At 34.0% G+C, this 21,453-nt stretch overlaps 3 protein-coding genes across 11 annotated transcripts; all 3 read right to left on the bottom strand.

Annotated features, from left to right (window-relative positions):
• Window positions 1–1,172: 1,172 nt before the first annotated feature.
• LOC149734031 (protein lev-9-like) lies at window positions 1,173–13,498 on the bottom strand. 9 transcript variants are annotated; one of them, XM_089880411.1, is made up of 15 exons: window positions 13,356–13,498; window positions 12,937–13,080; window positions 12,477–12,555; window positions 11,936–12,033; window positions 11,373–11,471; window positions 10,761–10,943; window positions 10,177–10,266; window positions 8,472–8,651; window positions 8,042–8,149; window positions 7,572–7,707; window positions 6,933–7,084; window positions 6,464–6,592; window positions 4,676–4,810; window positions 3,038–3,192; window positions 1,173–2,477 (listed from the first exon to the last, which is right to left on the bottom strand). In XM_089880411.1, exons 1-14 carry the CDS (start codon window positions 13,423–13,425, stop codon window positions 3,074–3,076), a joined length of 1,722 nt encoding a protein of 573 aa, XP_089736537.1. In that variant the 5' UTR covers window positions 13,426–13,498; the 3' UTR covers window positions 1,173–2,477; window positions 3,038–3,073. The 9 variants fall into 9 exon arrangements, with proteins under 9 accessions (XP_089736537.1, XP_089736533.1, XP_089736535.1 ...); XM_089880407.1 differs by having other exon boundaries at window positions 1,173–3,606; XM_089880409.1 differs by having other exon boundaries at window positions 1,173–3,192.
• Window positions 13,434–16,383, bottom strand: LOC149734030 (cleavage and polyadenylation specificity factor subunit 2-like). The gene has a single exon (XM_089880402.1). The coding sequence runs from the start codon at window positions 16,088–16,090 to the stop codon at window positions 13,736–13,738; it is 2,355 nt and encodes a 784-aa protein (XP_089736528.1). The 5' UTR covers window positions 16,091–16,383; the 3' UTR covers window positions 13,434–13,735.
• Window positions 16,384–16,733: 350 nt separating this feature from the next.
• On the bottom strand, window positions 16,734–19,732 carry LOC149734029 (epithelial membrane protein 3-like). Its single transcript, XM_089880437.1, has 5 exons — window positions 19,497–19,732; window positions 19,116–19,271; window positions 18,534–18,712; window positions 17,346–17,371; window positions 16,734–16,964 (listed from the first exon to the last, which is right to left on the bottom strand). Coding segments are annotated over exons 1-5 (522 nt in total). The 5' UTR covers window positions 19,657–19,732; the 3' UTR covers window positions 16,734–16,963.
• Between the last annotated feature and the right edge of the window lie 1,721 nt (window positions 19,733–21,453).

Here is a 21,453-nt window from a genome sequence, read left to right as displayed (position 1 = left end):
AGTCGTTACAAATGACGTATAGTACAGTTTATAAGTATAGTACACTGTGGGGTGAGGTGGGACACTTTATAAATCGTGTTTAAATTAACAACGCTATTATAGTCGCGGGGCTACCACTAAATAATTCTGTAACTATTGGTGGTTTACCACCAAATGGGACGAGAAAAGTGAATGAAAACAGGTTTTATCTTACCCAAGCTCACTATAACTTATTTAGCCTGACGTGGCAGGGCAGATACAATCAATAAAACACGGGTGTTCTATTTCACATACTTCGTATCGCTTAGTAGAGTCACTGCATAGGCATAAGCAACTTGGTGGGTGGTCGTTTTTCTGTGTTTTATTTTTGACTGACAAATTTGACAACTCCTGCTGAGCCACGAAACGAGATTCCCTGGTTTAATAAGCGGCCATCCAACCATGGAGCTATGACATTGGTTAGAACCAGTGTCGCGGAAATCTGGTTCCCAAGAAATCTGGTTCCCATAGGCCAGAAAAAACTGTTTTATAAGGAATTCAAAACTATGCTGGTTGCGACTAAAAATACCAGTTGTTAGATGCGAAGTATTTTATACTCTAATTCTTTTTAAAGATTTATCTTCTTAACAAAAATGTATGCTGTATTTTAACATAAATTATACATAATACCGTATGACCAATGACTACTGCCCATATCACGTCATCGACAACAAATAAGGGCGACAAACCTTCATTTTTACATTAAATAGAATAAACTATCTAAAAACATGTCTACATGTATTCAAGTTAACTTCTGGGAACCAGATTTTTAGATTTCTGATAAAAATGCATTGTGTCTGCGCATGCGCAGTAGCCGATGGGAACCAGATTTCTTGGGTACCAAATTTCCGCGACACCAGCAATATATATTTTAACTCTGCGTGACGCATATTCATACTTTTAATACCAGTTGGATTAATATAAATATATACTCGCAAAATAACACAGTTTAGCATTAAACATATGTTAGATTGGGGTTAGGGTATGATGGATCACGTTTTCATTCTTTTACCGTCCTATTTGGTAGTAAACAAACAATATTTATAGAATTATATAGCCATATCTTCACAACTCTAAAAGAGCTTTGTTCTTTGTTTAAAACAAAATTAGAGAATTATATTATACTGGCAGAAACCAAATAAAACAACATTAAATACATTTTATCCAAGTTGGTTTTTATTTAACATAACACATTTTAACACAGTTACCCTGGTGTATATATAAATCACAAAACAAATACATGTAACAATATGCAGGTGTTCTAGAAATTTTAAGATATTTGTAAAAACAAGATTTGGAAAAAAAATGTTTTTTTAAATTTAATCAAATTTTTAAGGAAAAATAAATTGGACTTAGTACAAAGCCATACGCTTATAATTAATTCTCCAAAACTTTTTATATTTAGTGCTCTAAAATAATGGGACACTCTGTTTAAAATAGTAACAGGCACACATATAATAAGCATACAAATATACTGCAAAGAAGTACAAGTGGCAAAAAAACAGAATATTTTATCTTATTATTTTGAACTTTGTTCAGTACAATTTTTTATCTTTTAAATACAACTTTTTTCGGTCCTAACCGGGGAAAAAAGTAAATCGCAAAACAAGATTTTATCAACACTTGTAAGGTTAAAACTGGAAGCTATTACACTGTTCTGGTACCAATGTTCGTTTATGTATATACAGCACAAATAAATTTATAACTTATAGTACTACGATCCTAATAAAACACACAAAAAAATGTTTCTTAGTGTCCATTATTGGAGACAAGGTATTCAAGTTAGATAAAATTTAAAAACACAAAAAAATTGGTAGTGTAACTATAATACATGTGAATAGTACGCATATGATTATTTATAAACAAGACACAAATTTGTTAAAAATTGTATACTTTATATAGTATTATAGAAATTAAACTGTGGTAATTTTATAAAGTATTCTACTGCATTCTATATAGGTGGCCTATGGCAAGTCACAATAGCGTAGAATGTTCTTGAATTGCGAATATTTTCTGTTTATTTAAGTTAAACAAAGTGACCATAGTATATAATTGGCAGGGTTGGGTTGTTAAAATTGTTCAAGAGTTATTAAAAAGCCCAGATACTGGTAACTCAGAAAGCCATTTCAGTGAGAATTACATTGCTAAAATTAAAAAGTGGCAAAACTGTATAGCTATGTTTTAGCATGTGTTTTTAATTAAAGAAAATAGCTGTACGAACCAATGGACATAAGCAAATGCAAAATATAAATAGAATTTACGCAAACTATCAGATTGCTTAAATAAAATGCCTTCACAGTTTAGCCACAAACAGCTATTCTTGCAAAGGTGATCTGACATTCAGATGAAAACATGAAACAAAGTTGTCAGAAGGGCTACATACAATGTTATGATATATGGGGTGTTTCTTACTGATGATCCAGCTGTACTTTTACGAGACTCAATTGTAGTGATAATGCCTAAGGGTGGGGACGGTTGAAATACATAAGTTACTAAATGAATAAATACATAAATGGCCGATTTTGTGATCCTAAAATTAATTTTACGAACAATCTTAAAGGTTTTTTTAAACTGGAGTTTCAATGTTTTTAGATAATTTATCACTGTAATTGTTTGTAAGTTATAATGATAGCAAAGCAATAATTTGGACAGTGAATTCTACAAGCTATCATTTAACACATATATTCCATTCCATACACTGACATATACATACTTCATATAATGTTACACACCAACATGCTACATACCACACCAGCATAACATCTCATTCACACATGCCAACAGCAAGCCAAAATGCAAATAAAGTGATAAAATAAAGGCTTATAACAGCAAGCAAGCTGAAAGGCAAAAAGCCTTGACATGATGCAGAAAAACAATATCTGTTTGCAGCATTTTTAGAAAATACTGCATTTTAGCACAGCTAAACAAACTGTGATAGTGAACATTCTAACTTTAGCAGCAATAGAAAAAAGGCCTAGCAGAATGATCATTCAAAATATTAAAATATTTGAATTTTAACTGTTTTGTTGGGTGCCTGGAAATTCAGCTTCCTTCCCTACAAGTTTGCTGGGCCTTTTTTGTTTGCACAGAACCTGGAAACAGCCACCCCAACTCCAGCAACCAAGCCTACAAATGCTGCTACACCAAGTCCAACTCCCAGCCATGTCCTCCAACCTATGATATCGCATGAATAAAAGAAATAACATTGCAGCAAATTAGTAAATTAAGCTCATGCACACAGAGCAGCAGTAATAAAACTTTGCAAAAATAAAATTGGAATAAAAAATTAAGAAAAATTCGAACGAAAATTTAAAAAGGTTTTATCTCAGGCAATTGAGACACTAGGTGGAGAAGTCACATCATCATTGTTCGTGACATCATCATCTTTTATGACATCATTCGCCCCAACCATCGTGGGAGTATCAACATTAATATTAAAGGTCTTTAATTCTTCATTGAACAAAACATCTTTGTTTGAACTTTCCTTTCCAGGTGTGCAGTAAAGTACGAGCAGAAGCAACAGAAACCCAACGATGGGAACCACAAACCCACTTCCCAACGAAATGAGGAACCATTTTAAATGGTCAGCTACCAAAACACAAGATACATGTCCACCTTTTTGCCATACCAGGTTAAAGAAAATAAAACCATGCGATTTCAAGTAATCAACACGCGCTACTAAACAGGCGCTGCATTCTGTGATTTCTAACATTCATTTTACCACTAAGCAATTATAGAATAAATAATTGGAATTTGTTAAGAAGAAACAAAAGCAAAACTTAAACGAAAATGAAAAATTATTTATGAAGTAAAGAAGATGAAAAATTAAACCAAACATTTTCAGCCAACTGCGAGCACAAAATGTAACATACAATACATGCAACGGTTTCCTCCATCCACAAACCCCAGTCCCTCACTTCACATTCTGCAATTTTTTAAAACACAGACTGGTATGCAGCCCCCACTCCCTTTTTTTAAATTAAATTACTTGCTTTGTTAAGTTTGTTTACATAGTATTTTTAAAAGACGCACCTTCAAGCACTATCCTAGTAGGAAAAAAATTACCCTTAACCAAAGTTTAAAATAGAATATTCATTAGTTATAACTAAGTATAGCTGCAAATCACTTTGTAATTTAGATATTACCTTACTGTCACATACCTCAGCTAATAGTTCAAATACTCAATACACTTCAAACTCACTGTCTAGTATATCCTATGGCCTGAATGCCAAGGAATAAAGTAACTTACTTTCTGGAACATTTTCCTCTCTAAGATTTCTTCCTTCAATTGCCTTACCTTGAATAACTGGGAAGAACATAAACTCAACTATTAACCTAAACAACTAAATATACTCCTCTTTCTGCTACCAGGCATAATGCAATATAGTATGTGAACGTTTTGAACTCCTCTGGTATAAAAATACCCTAATGATGTCTTGCTAAATAACAAACAGAACTTTGGAATAAAAATAATAATTTTACACCAGATGAGCCAAAGCGTCTTAACAATAAAAATGGTATTCTTAAATCTTAAACAACACTAAAAAGCAATCAGCATTTGCGGCTGTAAAGTGTTAATTTTTTGCTTGCTTCAAATAAATTATAAACTAAAACTGAAAAACAAAGGAAACTGAAAATAACTAAACACTTGACTTACTGTGAGTTTGGTGAGTGGTAACCACTGGTTTAAGGGTGGTTTGTTGTTGTGAACCATTATTTGGTAATCGTGGATTAATGTTACTCACTACCATTACTTTAGTAGTAGTTGTTACTACTTCAGTAGTGGTTGGGCCTTTGAAAAAATTTAGGTTTAACAATTTAGATTTTCGGGGTGGCAAGTTTTTAAAGTAGGAACTAGTACCCAGCCATCCATATTTTAATTAATCAAATCGCTCTGTTACGCTTCCGTGACAACCCAATGCTATAAGACGCATGTCCAAATAGTAAACCAATTAAGTCGCAGAAAATGAACCCCCAACCAAAGCTTACACTACAGAGTGATGATCAAGAATGGCTGCATACTATATGGGATTTTATTTAAAGTGTAACTGAGATGAAATAGGCAACCCAAGGTCATTGGATTGAAGTTGGACCCCAAAACAGGAAAATATAGATGATGCATAGTTGTAATACAACAGACTATAAAATTTAAATTCTGGCTGCATTAACAGTGGCAGTATGGTTACGCAGCAAAAGTACGGATTTGCATTTTTCATAGTGAAACATATTTGAAATATATTTTGAAAAACAGTTTTAAACACACAGAGCAAATATGTTAAGTTCTACCAAGCGTTCAATTTATTTTAAACATACAAACTCTATTACTCTAATTTTAGTTGCAAAAACAAAACAAACTCTAATCAAAAGTGTAAGAAAAACTTATTACATGCAACAATGTAAGAAAAACTCTTTACATGCAACAAGCAAATAGGATTGCTGTTTGAAATTAACCCTTTGGGGACGAAATGGGCAAATTGTTTTCTAAAACATGGGTTCGAGTATTATAAGTTTAGCTACAGTCAGTTTTAACTCACAGGATTGGTTTTGTTTAAAAGGAAAAATATTGTTCAATAAGCCGCAAGAAAACACGTTTGGTAGATTTAAATATTGCTTTAACAAGCTCAACAAAACAACTTTCTGACCAACCAATATCCGCAAAACCCTGTTTTAAAAAAAAAAGTTTTTTTACGTATGATGATTATGATACAAAGTGTCTCTTAGGGATATTTTTTTACTTAATTTGTTGTTTGTTTTATGTTTTACAGTTTTATAGTGGTTTGTTTTTAAAATAGTTATACCTGTTCAAATTATTTTTAAATTAAATGTTTCTTTTCGTGATAGTTTTAATTAAGAACTTTCTCTAAATAATGCTGACAGTTATTTTACTGATGTTTTTAAGTTTTATTGAAGAATAATTGTCACACAAATTTGTAGCTATTTATTTTTTGTGTAGTCTATTAAAAAAAGTCAAATAGAGATGTGTTTAGGGCCTAAACATAGCTCTACTTCACTTTTTTTTTAACTAAAGGGTGTTGTCACCAAAAATATTGCAGAAAAGTTTTGTACTGATCAACTTTGATTATTTAAAATTAGCATGTGAATTTATTAGATTAACACTAAAAATAAAAATATAGGATATTGCCACATCCCCAAAGGATTAAACATATAAAAGCAAATAGCAAATTTATTATACTGCAATAGTGCAATTACTTGCCATTTTAATTTTTTTTAAATATTGCCTCACAGGTAATTGCAATAAAAATTATAAACTAACATTTTATATTAAACGCATGCAGTGTCATTAGTTGAATTAAATTTGGGTAAAAAAAACAAAACAAAGGTATAAATGCAATACTTTAATTTATCTAATTTATTCTTTAAGTTTTTTTTTACTGTTATTGTAAATTTACTGTCAAAAACTGAGCACAATTTGTTAACTGCGTACCTGGTTTAGGAGTGGTTACTATTGCTGGTGCTGTTGTTGTTGTGGCCAGTGGTGTTCTTGAACTTGTTGTTGTTGTGGCTTGAGTTGTTGGAGATTCAGTTGTTGCTGTTGTTGTTGCAACACCAGGGCCTTTGATTTTATTAAAGTATGTTGAAAATGTTTCAAAGCAATCACACACAAAGTTACATATGTGGTAACTCGTAAGCAGGCACGGGGTGTATGAAACAGAAAACCAGTGTATAAAGACTATCAATGCTCATAAACAGGTAAACAAATTCTTTTAGAAAGAAAACATGTTTTACCATTTAATTATAACGCTTCCTACAAACACTACATCCTAATTAATAAAGAACTTAAAAATGAATAATTTTTTAATTTGAAAAAACCTGTAAAGACTTTAACCTGATCAAATACGTTCTCAACCTCAGTGAGACTTGAACCAGGAAACATATAGTTACAAAACACTTACACGAATCCAAGGGCAGCAGTTTCACTCCATCGAGCTGAATATTAACACCAGCTAATGATTGCACTTTAAATATGAATCGAACAGCAGCAATATTCACACGAACTCTAATGCTTGTCCATGCAGAGTTACTCAAGATAGCATCCCATAATGATCTAAATGTATATTTACTATTAGTGATCCTACTCTACATGTACTTGTTCCAGGATCTAGGATTTAGACCAGACTTTTTTATAAACCCCTAATTTAGAAATGCCAATGAAATATTTGTCCAGCATGTAGCACAGTTGGTTAGCGCGCATGCCTCTAGAATTGGAAATAGATAGCTACTATGAGTGAAAACAAATCAGTTAATGCTAGTAAAATCAGATTATGAAATTAAAATTTAGTAATTTTAATTGAAATGTACATTTAAATTTGTTGTGCCGAAAGATCAACCTTTAGATAAAGTATGTCTAGAAACAGAAGTGGAATAAAACACTGTGTTATAACTTCTGCAGTTACCCTGCCAAAACTGGGTTTGGGATAATGGGCCAAATCTGGCCAAATCCCAGATCCTCCTTACCCAATTAAATACCTTGCCACACGAGGATAAAAAAGTGACCTGCATTCATTAAATTATAAATATTATTGTTTACGTACGCTCCAGTACTAGACGTCACTGAAAATGTTGTCCCAGCTGCTTGTGAGACAACCCTATAATGGAAGTTAAGGCAAACACTGCTAGATATTGGAGCTGAGCTAAGAGTGGCGGTTCCAGTAGCTTTCATGAAACTTCCTGAATTGAATATGAAATTTACAAAGGTGCCTTAATGGATATGTGTGGGTACTGGAATAGGTTATTATACCCTATGTAAAAAGTTTGGGTACACAATACACATAAATAGGGTAGAGTGATGAAACTGCAATGTTAGACAAGTAATAACTTGTGATTTGGTCTAAATAACACCCTTGCTGAGCAAAACAGATAAAAAAAACATTGTTAATACCAACTTGTATAAATTATGAAGCATAATTAAATATAACTGATTGAAAAAGGCAACTTTTACAGCAGCAAATTTCAAGACAAAGATTTTATGGTAACAATCATAAGTTTGGACTAAACTACATACCTGGTATTCCATTATAGGTCCCACTACCACTACCCTCCCGTACCCAGCCAACATTGGTGTAACTGCATGTTCTTCTTGCTGGTATTTCAAACTCACAATCTTGACTTACTGTGGGAGTATATGGGTGAATATAAAGACAAATTCATTGTAGTGATTTTAAGTATATATATATAATCTATGTGTATGGTATATATATTGTACATGGTCTAGACTCTAATCAGTGGGTTGAATGTATTTTATGTTGATCAAAAATGTCCTAAGATCACTCAATATTTTGTACAAATAAACAAAAGTTAAAGCAAACAAAAGATAAAAAAATATTTTGTGTATGAGGTCCTGCAGTGTGGCCCACCATGGGACCTTGGATTTGGGACAGAAAGAAATCTTATTACAGTAAACTAACTTATAAAATATTAAATATCAACATTACCAATGCATACTGGTGTCTCTCCCCACTGCCCATCTGCACCACATGTCCGAGTACTTGACGTAACGTCAGCAAGTTTATATCCAGCATTACATGTATATGTAGCAACAGTGTTGTACGGCTGAGCACTCCTTTTGTCCACCCTCCCATTTGTCGGCGCCGTAGGTGTATTGCATGTAACGACTAAAAATAATAGTTGCGACTTATTATCCGAATATCACTCTCTTCTTTTCACAAGTGGGCGCTCTTATTAAGTTTAAAATTTTGAAAAAATACACAAAGAAAGACTTTAAATTGGTAATAAGTGTAAAACAAATTACTTAAATACTGAAAATACCTTTATAAACATATAAAACACTAGTAAAAACATCTTTCCCAAATTAGGTAGGTTGTATACGCTCTTTCGTACTGTTTGCTATGGTCGGCTCTGTGGTGTAACGGTTAGCATGCTGCTTTTAACCTCTTTGTTTCGTTCTTACTGGGTTTGAGTCCCGCACAGGGGGGGTTGGGGGTTTAAGTTTTATGTGTGTAAACTGTAAAACTAACTGTTAGTAAACGATTTTTTATAAAATATTGAAATACCATACCAATACACGTTTTATATGTCACAAAAACGACGTTTTTTAAAAGTCCCCAGAAAATAATAAAAAAAAAATGAGCGCCCACTTGTGAAAAAAGAGAGTGATATTCGGATTATAAGTTGCATGTAAAAATAATTTTGGTGATTATTTATATTCAAAAATATTAGATTAAACTAAACTCAGGTAAAATTAGGAAATTTTGTAGTGATGTATTTTTACAAGAAGACCTCTTATCCCTTGGCAGTCACTTATGAAGTGTAGATCATTGTGTTAAAAATTTTAAAATGCAGGGGAGGCAAGGATAAATGCTTTTTTCTATTAAACATATCTAACTTATTGCCTTTATTGGTTGTTATTTTAACTGATTAATACAGTGTCAACAACTCAAGGATAGGCCTGCCTACTTTAGGTTTGGCACCTATGTGATGTAGATTTATTTTGTTGTGAGGCAAAGAATATTGTGTATGATGTCATAAGTCATAAACGAGATTAAATCATCTGCGAGACGGCAAGAGGAAGTGAAACCACCTGACAATTCATGTTGCATGTAACAATTGAGTGTGTGACAATGAATCAGTTTACGCAACACTTTCTTATGACATCACAATCTATGTGTTAGGTATTTTTGAATATTACACGTTATACACAAGTCACACCATTTTTGACTAAATCCACACTTTTATCCTAAAATAGAGCCACAAAACAAACAGAAACATGACATGTTGTAAGTATTTTAGTCACCAAGTCACTGTAATGCTTACTTTGTGATAAAAATTAAAACTGCACATTTTGTTTAACTGGTTTATTACACTTTTACTACTTAGCAACTATGTTTAAGATTTTGTTATTATTATCAAAATATGCATGCATTCACTGGGATCAATTATAATATGCTATGGCTATATGAATAACCTGGGCACACAGTAACAGTAACAGGTTAAATGGTGACATTTTTCCTAAAAAGCACCCTGGTTTTATAAAAGATAGGCACCTATAATTCTAAGGTTAACTAAGCTTGTAAATGTAGTATAGGCTACACTGTATAGCTAATAATAAAAGTAAGCTTATAACTATTTGCTCCTACAGTCCTTTAACTAATTAATGTAAAATATAAACAGATATCTTACTTGTGCATTGTGGTTCAGCGTCCCAAACAAATTGTCCAGCTGCATTTTGATCGCATAACCTCGTACGAACAGTGTTTTGTGGCTGATAACCTATTTATAAGGTTTCTACTACTTTACAATTTGAAAAAATCGATAAAAAACAAAAATTTAATTAGGACATTCTATAAAGTTATAAAATTAAGGTCCAATGTTTTATCATGTGGATAGTCCATATTTATATGATATTCTTTTTTTTATATGATATTCTATAAGGATATTCTTGTGATAAATTCCCCTAACTTTATTGAGTGCCTCAGCAAAACAAATCACATGCAATTGTTAAAGTGGCTTTATTACCTTACTTACAGATTAGGGTCGCCATTACTTCAGATAGCATAGGTTTCAACACACTTTTATTAAAAGAGTTCAATGTTCATTGTTCATACCAAAACTTAGTGTTTCAGTTATAAAATTACAAATTAGGTTTTAATATTCAACTTCAAAAAACTGTTGAATCAACAATGATATTAATCAAACCTGTGTCACTTGTTTAAACTTTTTTTTAATGCGAAATGAAGTGTGAAGGATATGCTGTAATTACTTACCTGTGTTACAAATATATCTTGCACGAACACCGTATTCCCTTGAGGGTAAAGTAATCTGTGTTGAGGTGCTATTCTGTAGTTCGGAACATCTACCAATTAAACATTGAAACTGTGGTTGAGACCAAGAGAAATTAGCCAGACATGTTAGTTGGAGAATTACTCCTGGATCAACTGGTGTATAACCTGTCATAGAATGGTTTACAGAAATCAAGAATCTCAAATTATAAACAATATGCATTAACTGTTTGTAAAGGTATTTAAAAGTGAAATAGTATAAGACAATATAATATACCTGAATACAGTCCATTTAAAGGTAAACATTATGACAATATTCACAAAAATATATATTATAAAGAAGAAGTGTCTTTTAAAGCCACAATAGGTTCCTATATTCTAAATGGTTGACTCTTGTTCTTGTGCAAGTACAGAAGTACTAGATAAAGTCAGTGGTTGTTACAAAAATTTATATAAGCCACACAACACACTTGAATACAGATTATAATGGACCAACACTGACACTGGTATCAATCTCAGGTCCCCTGATGGCCTGATGTGACTCGTCATAGGGTCCCACATACCCACCCTTCGATTAGAACAGAAAACAGCACCCACCTATACTGCAAGCATAAGGCAGTTGATGTCCAACTAAATATCCAGTTTCAAAAGTTGTGGGAGTAGCATTCCGTGTATTTGGGCCAGGAGGACAAGCACCTGGTATAAAGAAAAGTCATTATTAATTGCTTTTTAACAAAGCTACTGCACATATTGAAACTGTGTTGGGTTGCAGATATATCTTAGTTCGCATTTCTTAGCACAATAGTTGCGAATGAAACGTTTTTCTGCACAAAACAATCGATTTGCAACAATCATACTGGGAAATGGTAACCACTGTTTTTATCGCTTAAACTTATTTACCAAGATATTTCAGTGAATCAAGGGTTTCTGTGAAATGGCACTCACTGACTCACAGAATACAATTAATTATATGTAGTTTTGATGGCTTGCTTAAGTATAAAGGTTCCGAACCCTGAATTACAACTGATGGTTACAAATAAGGGTACCCCAGAAAATGTTAACAAAAGTTTAAAATATACCACTGGATAAAGCCAAAGCAAACAAATTTTAAGCCGGGCAACTCTATCAACAATATTGATTAATATACAAAGACAACTCACGTTGGCAATGTAGTTGAGTGCCCGACCATTTCCTATCTGAGCGGCAAGAACGACTGTCAGATCCATTCAATTTAACATAGCCGTCAGCACAAGTTAACCTAAACCACAAACCAATATATTAGTTACTTATCCACAGAACATCATTTGGATTGATTAACAAATGTTGAATTTATATTAATACAGAAGTTAAAAGAAAACAGCTTTGTTATTCTTGTTTTTAAAGCTTAACAGAGCATTAGTATAATAAACCACATTGCCACGGCAAAACCTTATTTAAAGCTAAATATTAGCTGTATATTAATTCTCAAACAATATCCAATCGCATACTATTTTTCTTTAGTAATGTTCTGATACAACTTAAAAATAAAATGTTTACAATATTGTTGGAACTTCATTCATCTTTATATTGTTTATTTTCTAGCAAATTAAAGAGGTGACATGATTTTACATGTTTAGACATGATTTTACAAGTTACTACATATGCAACTTTGTGATACTTCCAGAGTAATATTATTATACTACAAGTTTTAAAGGCACTCACGTTATGAATTCATTATAAGCTGTCCCTTCTACTCTGCGGTTTACATTAGGTATCTCAGGTGGCAGGTCACAAGTTGCGGCTAAAAATATCAAAAGGTTTTTTTATATAATGTTAAACTTTAAAAAATGTAGGCAATGATAGTTCGATAAACCATACAATGAAAACAAGGATATAAAATGTTTACAGATCTATGCATGGGAGAATATTCAGGGCGCAATATGCGTTTGCTTAAATTTTTTTCTGCTTGTTTGTACAGGCCTAGTAAAACTTGGTTTTTATTTAAAACTGAGGTTCAAAACATGGTATATCATTCCATCATTTCCATGTAACCTAAAAAGTCACTAATAGGTAGATTGTCATTAGATACCAGTTTTATGTGCCATGAATTTTGAGTGGCACGAAGCCACTTCTGTGACACAGATTTTTAAGGTGAGAGTGAAGCGTTTAGCCGTTTACTTACCTTTATTAAAGCAAGACAATCCACATGATCCATCACACCAACAATCTTTACTGGGCCCTGTGCAATTTGCATGTGCAATGCAAGCTTTCTTGCATGTTCTTCCTGGCTCAAGAAGGCTCAAATCTCTTGCTCCACAGTTCTCCACTGCAGCGAGAAAACATTTATCAGAGTAAAAACATGGATTTTCATTATTATCATAAAGAAAACATAAATTTTCTTTATTACTATAAAAAAACACAGATTGTTTGGTACATTTAATACAAAAACAAACATTTCATTTAGGGGACTTGTAAAACACAAATGTGTCTCTTACTTTAAAGAAGAGGTTTGTTTGGTTTGACCAAAAACGAAAAGCGTAAACAATAACAATAATAATATAATATACACATAAAATGTACAACATTGCAACAAAAACTTACCCTGCCCGTTAACCAGATGCAGTAGAAGCAAACTGAATATAAGAAGATATAAAAATACTATTCGATTCATTAAAATACTCTGAAATTCATACAAAATGTTTTAGAAAAAAAATTCTAATTAAATGTGAATTTTTGTGGTAATAGTGTAAGCACTTATTCAGTAGTGTTGCCTTAAAGTTAACTTGGAATAGGTTAAAAATTAAGTAGAAAAAAACATACCCATCACTGCAAAGCACCACTGAATAGATTTAAACTGGTTGGCAAAATATTCAAGGAAACTTTATTACTGGCTGAAAAAGTATTTGAATAATTCATTATCAATGCACGAAACCAAATAACAAGGCAGCACTTTGAACTATATGAACTATAGGTTCACAATTTTACACCACAGCGTATTGTTGATAGAGTAAATCACGTATTGCGTAATATTCCTCAGTGAGTGTCCCCTCCAAGTCAATGTGTCCTTGTTGGTTTCTCCTGATTGCTAACATGTTGTTGCACACCAACACACCACCAATGAATTCTGCCTGATATCCTTCTTTAGTTAATACTTGCTTGAAATCTGACAACCGTAGCTCATTAATGAAACAAGTTTGGTGTCCAGGAGTATCTTCAATGCTCAAAGGCTCCAAAGATGGTATGATATTTGCTACTTGAGTATTTATAGCATTAGAACTCTTTTGTGAGGCAATAATATCCTCACCATCATGGTCCATAGTAAATTCTTCTTTATCAGCAATTTCCTTTGCTTCTCGTATTTGTGAATCAGTCAAAACTTTAGAAGAATCATTTACATTTTCCGAACAGTCGACCTTAGCATCAATCCAACAAATTTCTGAATCTCGTGCGTTAGAGAATCTTAGGGTTCCAACTAAAGAGTCTTTTAACTTAACTTGGTATATATGCCTTTCTTTTGTTGTATCGACCACTTCATTCACAGCAGGGGTGAACACTTCAACTCCTGATGACGTCAGTGCTTTACGAATTGCTTCAGCATAATATTTTGTTGTCTTAGTATCCGCTCTTACCACAATGACTTCGCGAGGTTTAATTTGCTGAATTATCTTGAGCATTGATTCTCCATCAGAACGACCTTCAAAATCAATGAAAGAAATTGTGCATTTCATTTCAATAAACACAGTTTCAGTGACACATTTAGTAGGAGCTTCTTCCACCACAGATTGGAGAGGGTTTGAGTCTGTTTTATCAACTTCCATCTTTGTTTTAATTATTTCCGCCTTTACTTCCTCATCTACTTGAATAATGTTGGACATCCTGAAGTCATCTGGGTTGATTATCTCGCCGTATTCATCCCATTTTATCCTAGGTTCAATGAATGGATACATGGGAAAAGTTTTCTTTAGTTGCTTAAAAAAGCTACCACTCTTTTTCGGCACCTCGTTTGGAACAATGAAATCATGGCGATTCTGAATGGTGTTGACAGGTTCCTCTGCGTCACTTTCATCGCTGGATTCTTCCTCAAAAACCTTTACTTCAGTGGCTTTTTTCGCAGCTCGATTGCGCTCATACTGATCAAGCTCTTCTCCAATAATTGGAACTCTTTTTTTCATTTCTAACTTGAGCCTTGAAACAGTTGGGTCATCAACAAGAGTCCTTGATAATGTTCCTTTTGTGCTTCTGCTGGTTATAATGACTGTATTGCGTGGATCTGCAGCCCACCTGATAAACAGTTGCCGCGCAAAACCACATTCCATATCTGCTGTACTTGCAAGCACACATTTCGGCTGTGGTACTTGTGCCAGGTCCCCAAGGTTGTGGCAAAGTTTAAGATGCTTAAAGTGGAAAGGGTTGTTCCTTTGATCAGTAAAGGAGTTGATTATTTTGTCACTCATCCATTCCACCATAAACTTTGCAAACTCGACCACATTGTAAGTCACATTGTTGATCATGGCAAGGGAATAAGCGCACAGACCAGATCGTGTGTCTCTCCACAACTGATCTAACAAAATAGCAAGTTCGAGCACTCGACCTGCCGTATCAACTGCGATTAAAACATTCCCATCTCCCCTCATTGTCTCAATAATCCTAGTCAGCAACTGTTCATCACGAAGTTTACGCCTTGCTTGCTGATACATTGCATTATAGCCATCAGTTATCATCAACTGAGGGGGTTTTCCACTCCATGTTTCACCACTGCTTTCAAAGAGAGAGCATCCGTTCAAGTGACGTTCTCTTTTATGGTTAAAATCAACGGCGTATACAATCTCTCCCTCTTCATCATCTTTAATTATCTTCCAAGCTGTCCCTCCTATCATATGACCAGCATGTACAGGGGTGATTGACAGCCCAAGCCCTTTGTCTTTTAAGGTTATTGTCTGGTTGTGTTTAACTTGTGTTATCTTATCAAATGCACTGTCTACATCATCAAGTGTAAACTTGTCAAAATCCTCAATATTATGATGGGATTGGTATAAATCATACAGAAACATCTGACCCATTTTATAAACAGGCACAGTGGCGTAAATTGCGCAGTTCAGCCCAATTTTTCCAGCCAGATATGGCAGTGCACCAATATGTTGGATATCGGGGAATGTTAGCAGCATCGCATCAACTTGAGAAATGTGTTTCATCACATTGTTTATTACATCCATATCAAAATCTTCTGACCAACCACAATCAAGCAGAAAAGTAAACTCATCAACTTGAAGAAGGTAACAGTTTGGTCCTTCATTCAATGCCCCAGCTAGTGGGGTAAATTTGATAATGGACGTCATACTTTTGCACTTGTTAAGCACAATTAAAGACCTAATTAAACTATGAAACTTATACTGTACATAAGTATACTACCATAGTAACTACATGCTGAAAATAATAGTGCATCGTTAAATATTCACTTTTCACAGTCGCAACAACTTGTCTCTGAAATGTTAGTGTAAAATATATTTAATATTTACTACTCAGTCTGTCAGATGTTGGTTTGGTATTACTTTATCCAACCATTTATATTAATCCCTAAAACGTTAATAACATTTGTGCGTTAGTGCGTATACATATTTTTAAAATTGATAGGTGTTAAATGCTATAATGGTAATACTATCTTTAGATTCTTTTACGTATATTACCTGAATGTGCATTTGCTAACAGTTTAAATATTTTTAATGTACTTAACATATCAAGTCATAATTCAGCAATTATATAGCAATAAGTCATGTGATATAATTAGAAACGTGATTTGGTATATTGACTGCGCTAAGCGCAATACAATGCACACCCTATTAATTGTTAGGAAATGCTATTTCTATTCTATGCAATCTTTCCCGCCCTTTGGTCATAAACGGAAAGCTGTCGCATATATCCGTTTGGATGTACAACGTATAAACTACTGCAAGATTAATTTACAAAATTAAAGATACAAAATTGAGCTAAAAACAATACCGTTTATTTGCATTCAAAATTATGAAGTTTACACCGACCTAAAATTGAAACTTTGGATGTACAGTTCTAAACATAAAGAAAACTATTCAAATTCAATGGTTATATTTATAAAAACGTTCCGATATACATTATATCCCAATAAATGTACAGTTCTACTCAAAGCAGTTATTCGACTCCATCGAACCGACTCGTCTTCACCTTTTATTGTATTATCTGAATAGGGTAATTGGTGAGGTTATTATTTACACCAAAAACATATAAGTGCGCGGCTTAACATGTAGTTTAGGTAATATTGAATTAATCAGGACCACCCATTAGGTTAGAAGTGTAGGCCTATCGTCCAAGACTCCTAAGTACACACACGTGACCACAAAGGTAGCAGCACCGTAGGCTACCCGGTATCCATTGTTTAAGATGCGAGCGCTCCAACCACTGTGCTACAGTGCAAGGAAAAAAAGTGTGGAACGAAACAGAGTAGCCTACATGTATTATGTACAACCCTGGTTTCGAGATGGCTGGGCCTTGGATAACCCTGGTCTAACTAAGTATATATATCCACTATTTGGATTTTTATAGATATTTTACGCAACTTACCACGAAATCTCTACGTTGACTTCACTCTGCAAATAAATTTTATTGTTTAATATTCTTAACTAAGTATATATATATATATAGTAGGGCGGGGGAAAATGCGACACCTCTTTATTCTATTTTCTCGTCCCATTTGGTAGTAAACAACGAATTATAAACCGTCTTCTCACAACTCCCATGGACCATTGTTAATTATTAAAAACACGATTAGCATATTGGAATATTACATGTTAAAGATATCCCATCTTACCCCATGGTACGAAATATCAGGAAGGGGGAAGATGGTCCAAGCTTTTACCATCCTATTTCACCCACAAAGTAACATACAAGGTAACTCGTAAGCTGGCACGAGGTGTTAAACCCGTGTGATAACGACTGTCGTTTTCCAGCCACGCGAGGATAAAGTAAGTTACATTCATTCATTCATTCATTTGGTAGTAAAAAAATCTACAGACGCACTAAACTGTATTCTTACAACCAAGAGAGTTGTTAACTGTTATAAACACAAATATAAAATACAGGATAATATGTGCTAAAACGCTATACATATCATACCCCAGTAATGCTACGTTATTCTGCCTAATCACATAGATGCTTTAGGTTTTATAATACAGTTATAGCTACACACAACAGTCAAAGTTGTGAGCTTTTATGGGGGACAATGAACCGTTATAAATACCGCGGTAATTCAAACATGTGCCAAGCACACATAACACAAGTCAGTTATCTATTGTGGAGTGTTATACCTATTAGTCACTAAATTATTTAGCATACGTTAACGCCCTGTTTAAATTTGCGTTTCTTCATTTGATCATCTAAGAATAAAACGGTTCGATAAATGACTCATATGATAAACAGTAGACTATATTGTGAGTTACGCTATCACTCCAATATGATTATCCCACCTAAGAAAATATTTGGTAAGTCTTTTTTATCACTGGCTGCCCACCACAAGAATCAAAGATCTATGACTTTATTAAATTAGGAAAAATATTTGTAGTTTATACGACGGTGCAAATATATTGGCAAACTTGCGCACTGCCGTGTCATGTCTCCAATAGTTATACACCAAACACACATGGTGTGGTTTAAACACCTCATACCCACAGTCGAATGTCAACATTTTTACTATCCAATACATTTTTTACAATATGGACAAAATTTATTATTAAACCTTAAAAGATAACTTACCGAATTATTTTTGCACTGAGAATACACATGAATATTAAAACATCCAGCTATTATTGAAATGATCGCGGCAAACCAGGATAGATAAAAGGCAACACCAAATGCACTGCCTCCGTTACTATCCGCGATTGCTTCTGCAAACGTCCGAACGTACGTGATCGATCCAGCAAACATAATAATACCTGCAGAATGTTTTACGTATTTATATATTATTATATATATCAAGAACATATACAGCATATATTTTCATTTTTTTCGGAATGTAATATTGGTGTTGTATATACACCTTTAGCACATACTATCCAAATATCCGGATTGTGTTTTAAACAATTAACAACGGTCTATGATGGTGGTCGTGGGGATACGGTTTTAATATTTTATAAATGTTTTATTGTTTACTATAAAATGAAAAAGTGTCTCATTTTCCCCCATCCTACAATACATATATTTCATGGAAAGTGTCTCTAATAGAGAAAGCAACAGGTTGTGGGCGGAAATTATACTACAGTTGTTATAACACAGCAGGTGGTCTGGTGGGGTAAGATAGACATTTTTTAGTCTCTATTTTCAAGAGATTCCCCTTACCTGCTGCAACTTCGCAAATTCCAAATCCAAGCATCAAAGGGGCATGGTTCTTTGTAACACAATACCCGATGCTGATAAACAGTTTTAGACCAAGAACAATTGCAGCTATAATGTACATAATACGCGTTGCGTCCTCGCCAGCTATCTGACCCCATTCTGTAATTAAAATGTGATTATTATAAATGAATGAACGGCGACACTTAATTTTCATCATGATGGGGACAACGACAGTTTTAATAACACGGGTGTTTTGTTTCATACACCTGGCGCGCGCTTAGGAGTTACGAGATATGTAATACATTTTTTGGCGGATTTTTTAATTTTATACACCATATATTCTAGTTGGTCTTGTATCAGGTAAGAAACTTGTTGTATACTCACGTGTTCCAGTGCAAATACCTCCACCACATGTATTGTACAGTCCCTTGCCGATTATACCACTGTATATCCAGCCATTTACAGCCATAGTTGGAATAAAGAGTCCATTAATGAGTGCCCCCAATACAGATGCAGCAATTTTCGAAGGTGTCCAATAGCCCATCTTGTTTTAAAGCTTTCTTTACAAACAATAAACACTAAAAAGCCTAACAGTGCAGAAAAATTAGCATTGTATTAACACGGTCATTTTAAACATATATAGGCTACCCAATGGTACTTTATGGGCTGTCTAAATTGTCAGTCATGTAAAAAAAAGTCGCCCACAAACCATAAGCGGACATGAATGAATGTGACTTGCTTTATGCTCGCGGGGCAGGAAAACGAAAAACGTTATAACACGGATGTTCTGTATCATACACATCTTGCCGGCTCACGAGCTTCCATGTGTGTTATTTTGTGGGTAATTCGTATAGTATAAATGTACCAATCCTAAAGTATAAATGCACCATGAATGATTCAGGAGCTGGTTTAGTTTCAAATGCGTAAAAACAACAAGACTCTAACGAGAATATAATTGCAAGAGAAAATTTTAACGGGAGTGTCATGCATTTAGTTTTAAGGTGATGAAAAACATCCTACTGTTGTATAATATATGAGCGCGGTGTTACGACGAGTTATGTTATGGAATCTTGGATTTAGAGTAGAGGATTTATCTCAGTCACTCATTTATTCAAAATTTGAAACGCTTTACGGGTCTCTTAACGGTTTTCCAATGCCAAAAACTCCATAAACCTTGTTCCTATGTAATGTACATGAACATGTGTATAACACAGACGTGAGCTCATGCTGATTTCGCCTGAAAGTATATTTTAAAGCATTATCAATATCATATTCCGTTTTTTAAACATTCGTGTTTTAAACATTTAACAATGGTCTATGGGGGTCGCGAGGATACGGTTTTATAATTCTTCAAATGTTCTTTGTTTACTAGCAAATAGAATAGATTTGCTAGTAAACAAAGCAAATCTAGGAACGAAAAGATAGAATAAAAAGCATCCCTTCTCCCCCCACCCTACTATACCTGTATTCTCACTATTGTAAGAGCGTTGTTATTAGTTCAAAACACGATTAGGAAATATATGTGATATTCTATATGCTAACGGAATTCACTTTACCCCACAGTACTATATCTGCACTGTTGTTCTTTCTTTCTATATTTTCTGCTGAAACAAAAAGTCCAGTAAGTTTTGCAAACTTTTTACCCACAACGACTGCCGTTGGGTTACCTCCCGTCTCCCCCATATCGTTCTAACTTTCTCTATTGTAACAGAAAAAACACATAAGTGTGTTATGTAATCTGGCCAAACTTTATGTTCGTCCTAACAATAACTTCAACTATCGAATACTGCGACTAAAACCTAGTATGCTTGCTGCTGGTTCATATGGCCCACTGAAACATACTCATAGTGGACCATGGATGTCTACTTGCCGTTCCATTCGATTGTTCAATTAATTTGGCTCTGTTTGCAGCGGCGAATGTGTTTCGTTGATTACAATTACATTTTTCAGGCGTATAAGCGAGCCTCATTGAAACGTGTGTTGCTAAGCGCAGTTCTTGGTCCGTTGAAATGCGATGTTTCCATTGCTATCAAAAGTTAGCGATTACCCTCATACCGCTTAACTGGTGTATAACATTTTATATACAAACATATAGGTTGGAATAAGATAGTGCTTTTATTCCAATTTATCGTTTTATTTAGTAGTCTCTTAATACACGGAGTCATATCACTACTGTAAGCCTGCTGCTCAATGCTGAATTAAAATATCAGCTGTTTTATTTCGGCTGTTCTCGTGCGCGACCCGACGCTAGAATGACCCTAGTGCATATAGGTGCCTTCTTATATAGGCCGCGGAGTCGTATTAAGTTACTACATCCACTGTCATCCTCGCCATGGTTACT

Source organism: Ciona robusta, chromosome 7, assembly GCF_009617815.1.
Source record: "Ciona robusta chromosome 7, ASM961781v2".
Classification (NCBI taxonomy): domain Eukaryota; kingdom Metazoa; phylum Chordata; class Ascidiacea; order Phlebobranchia; family Cionidae; genus Ciona; species Ciona robusta.
Note: the sequence above shows the minus strand (reverse complement) of the source record. Positions and strands in the feature narration are given on the sequence as shown.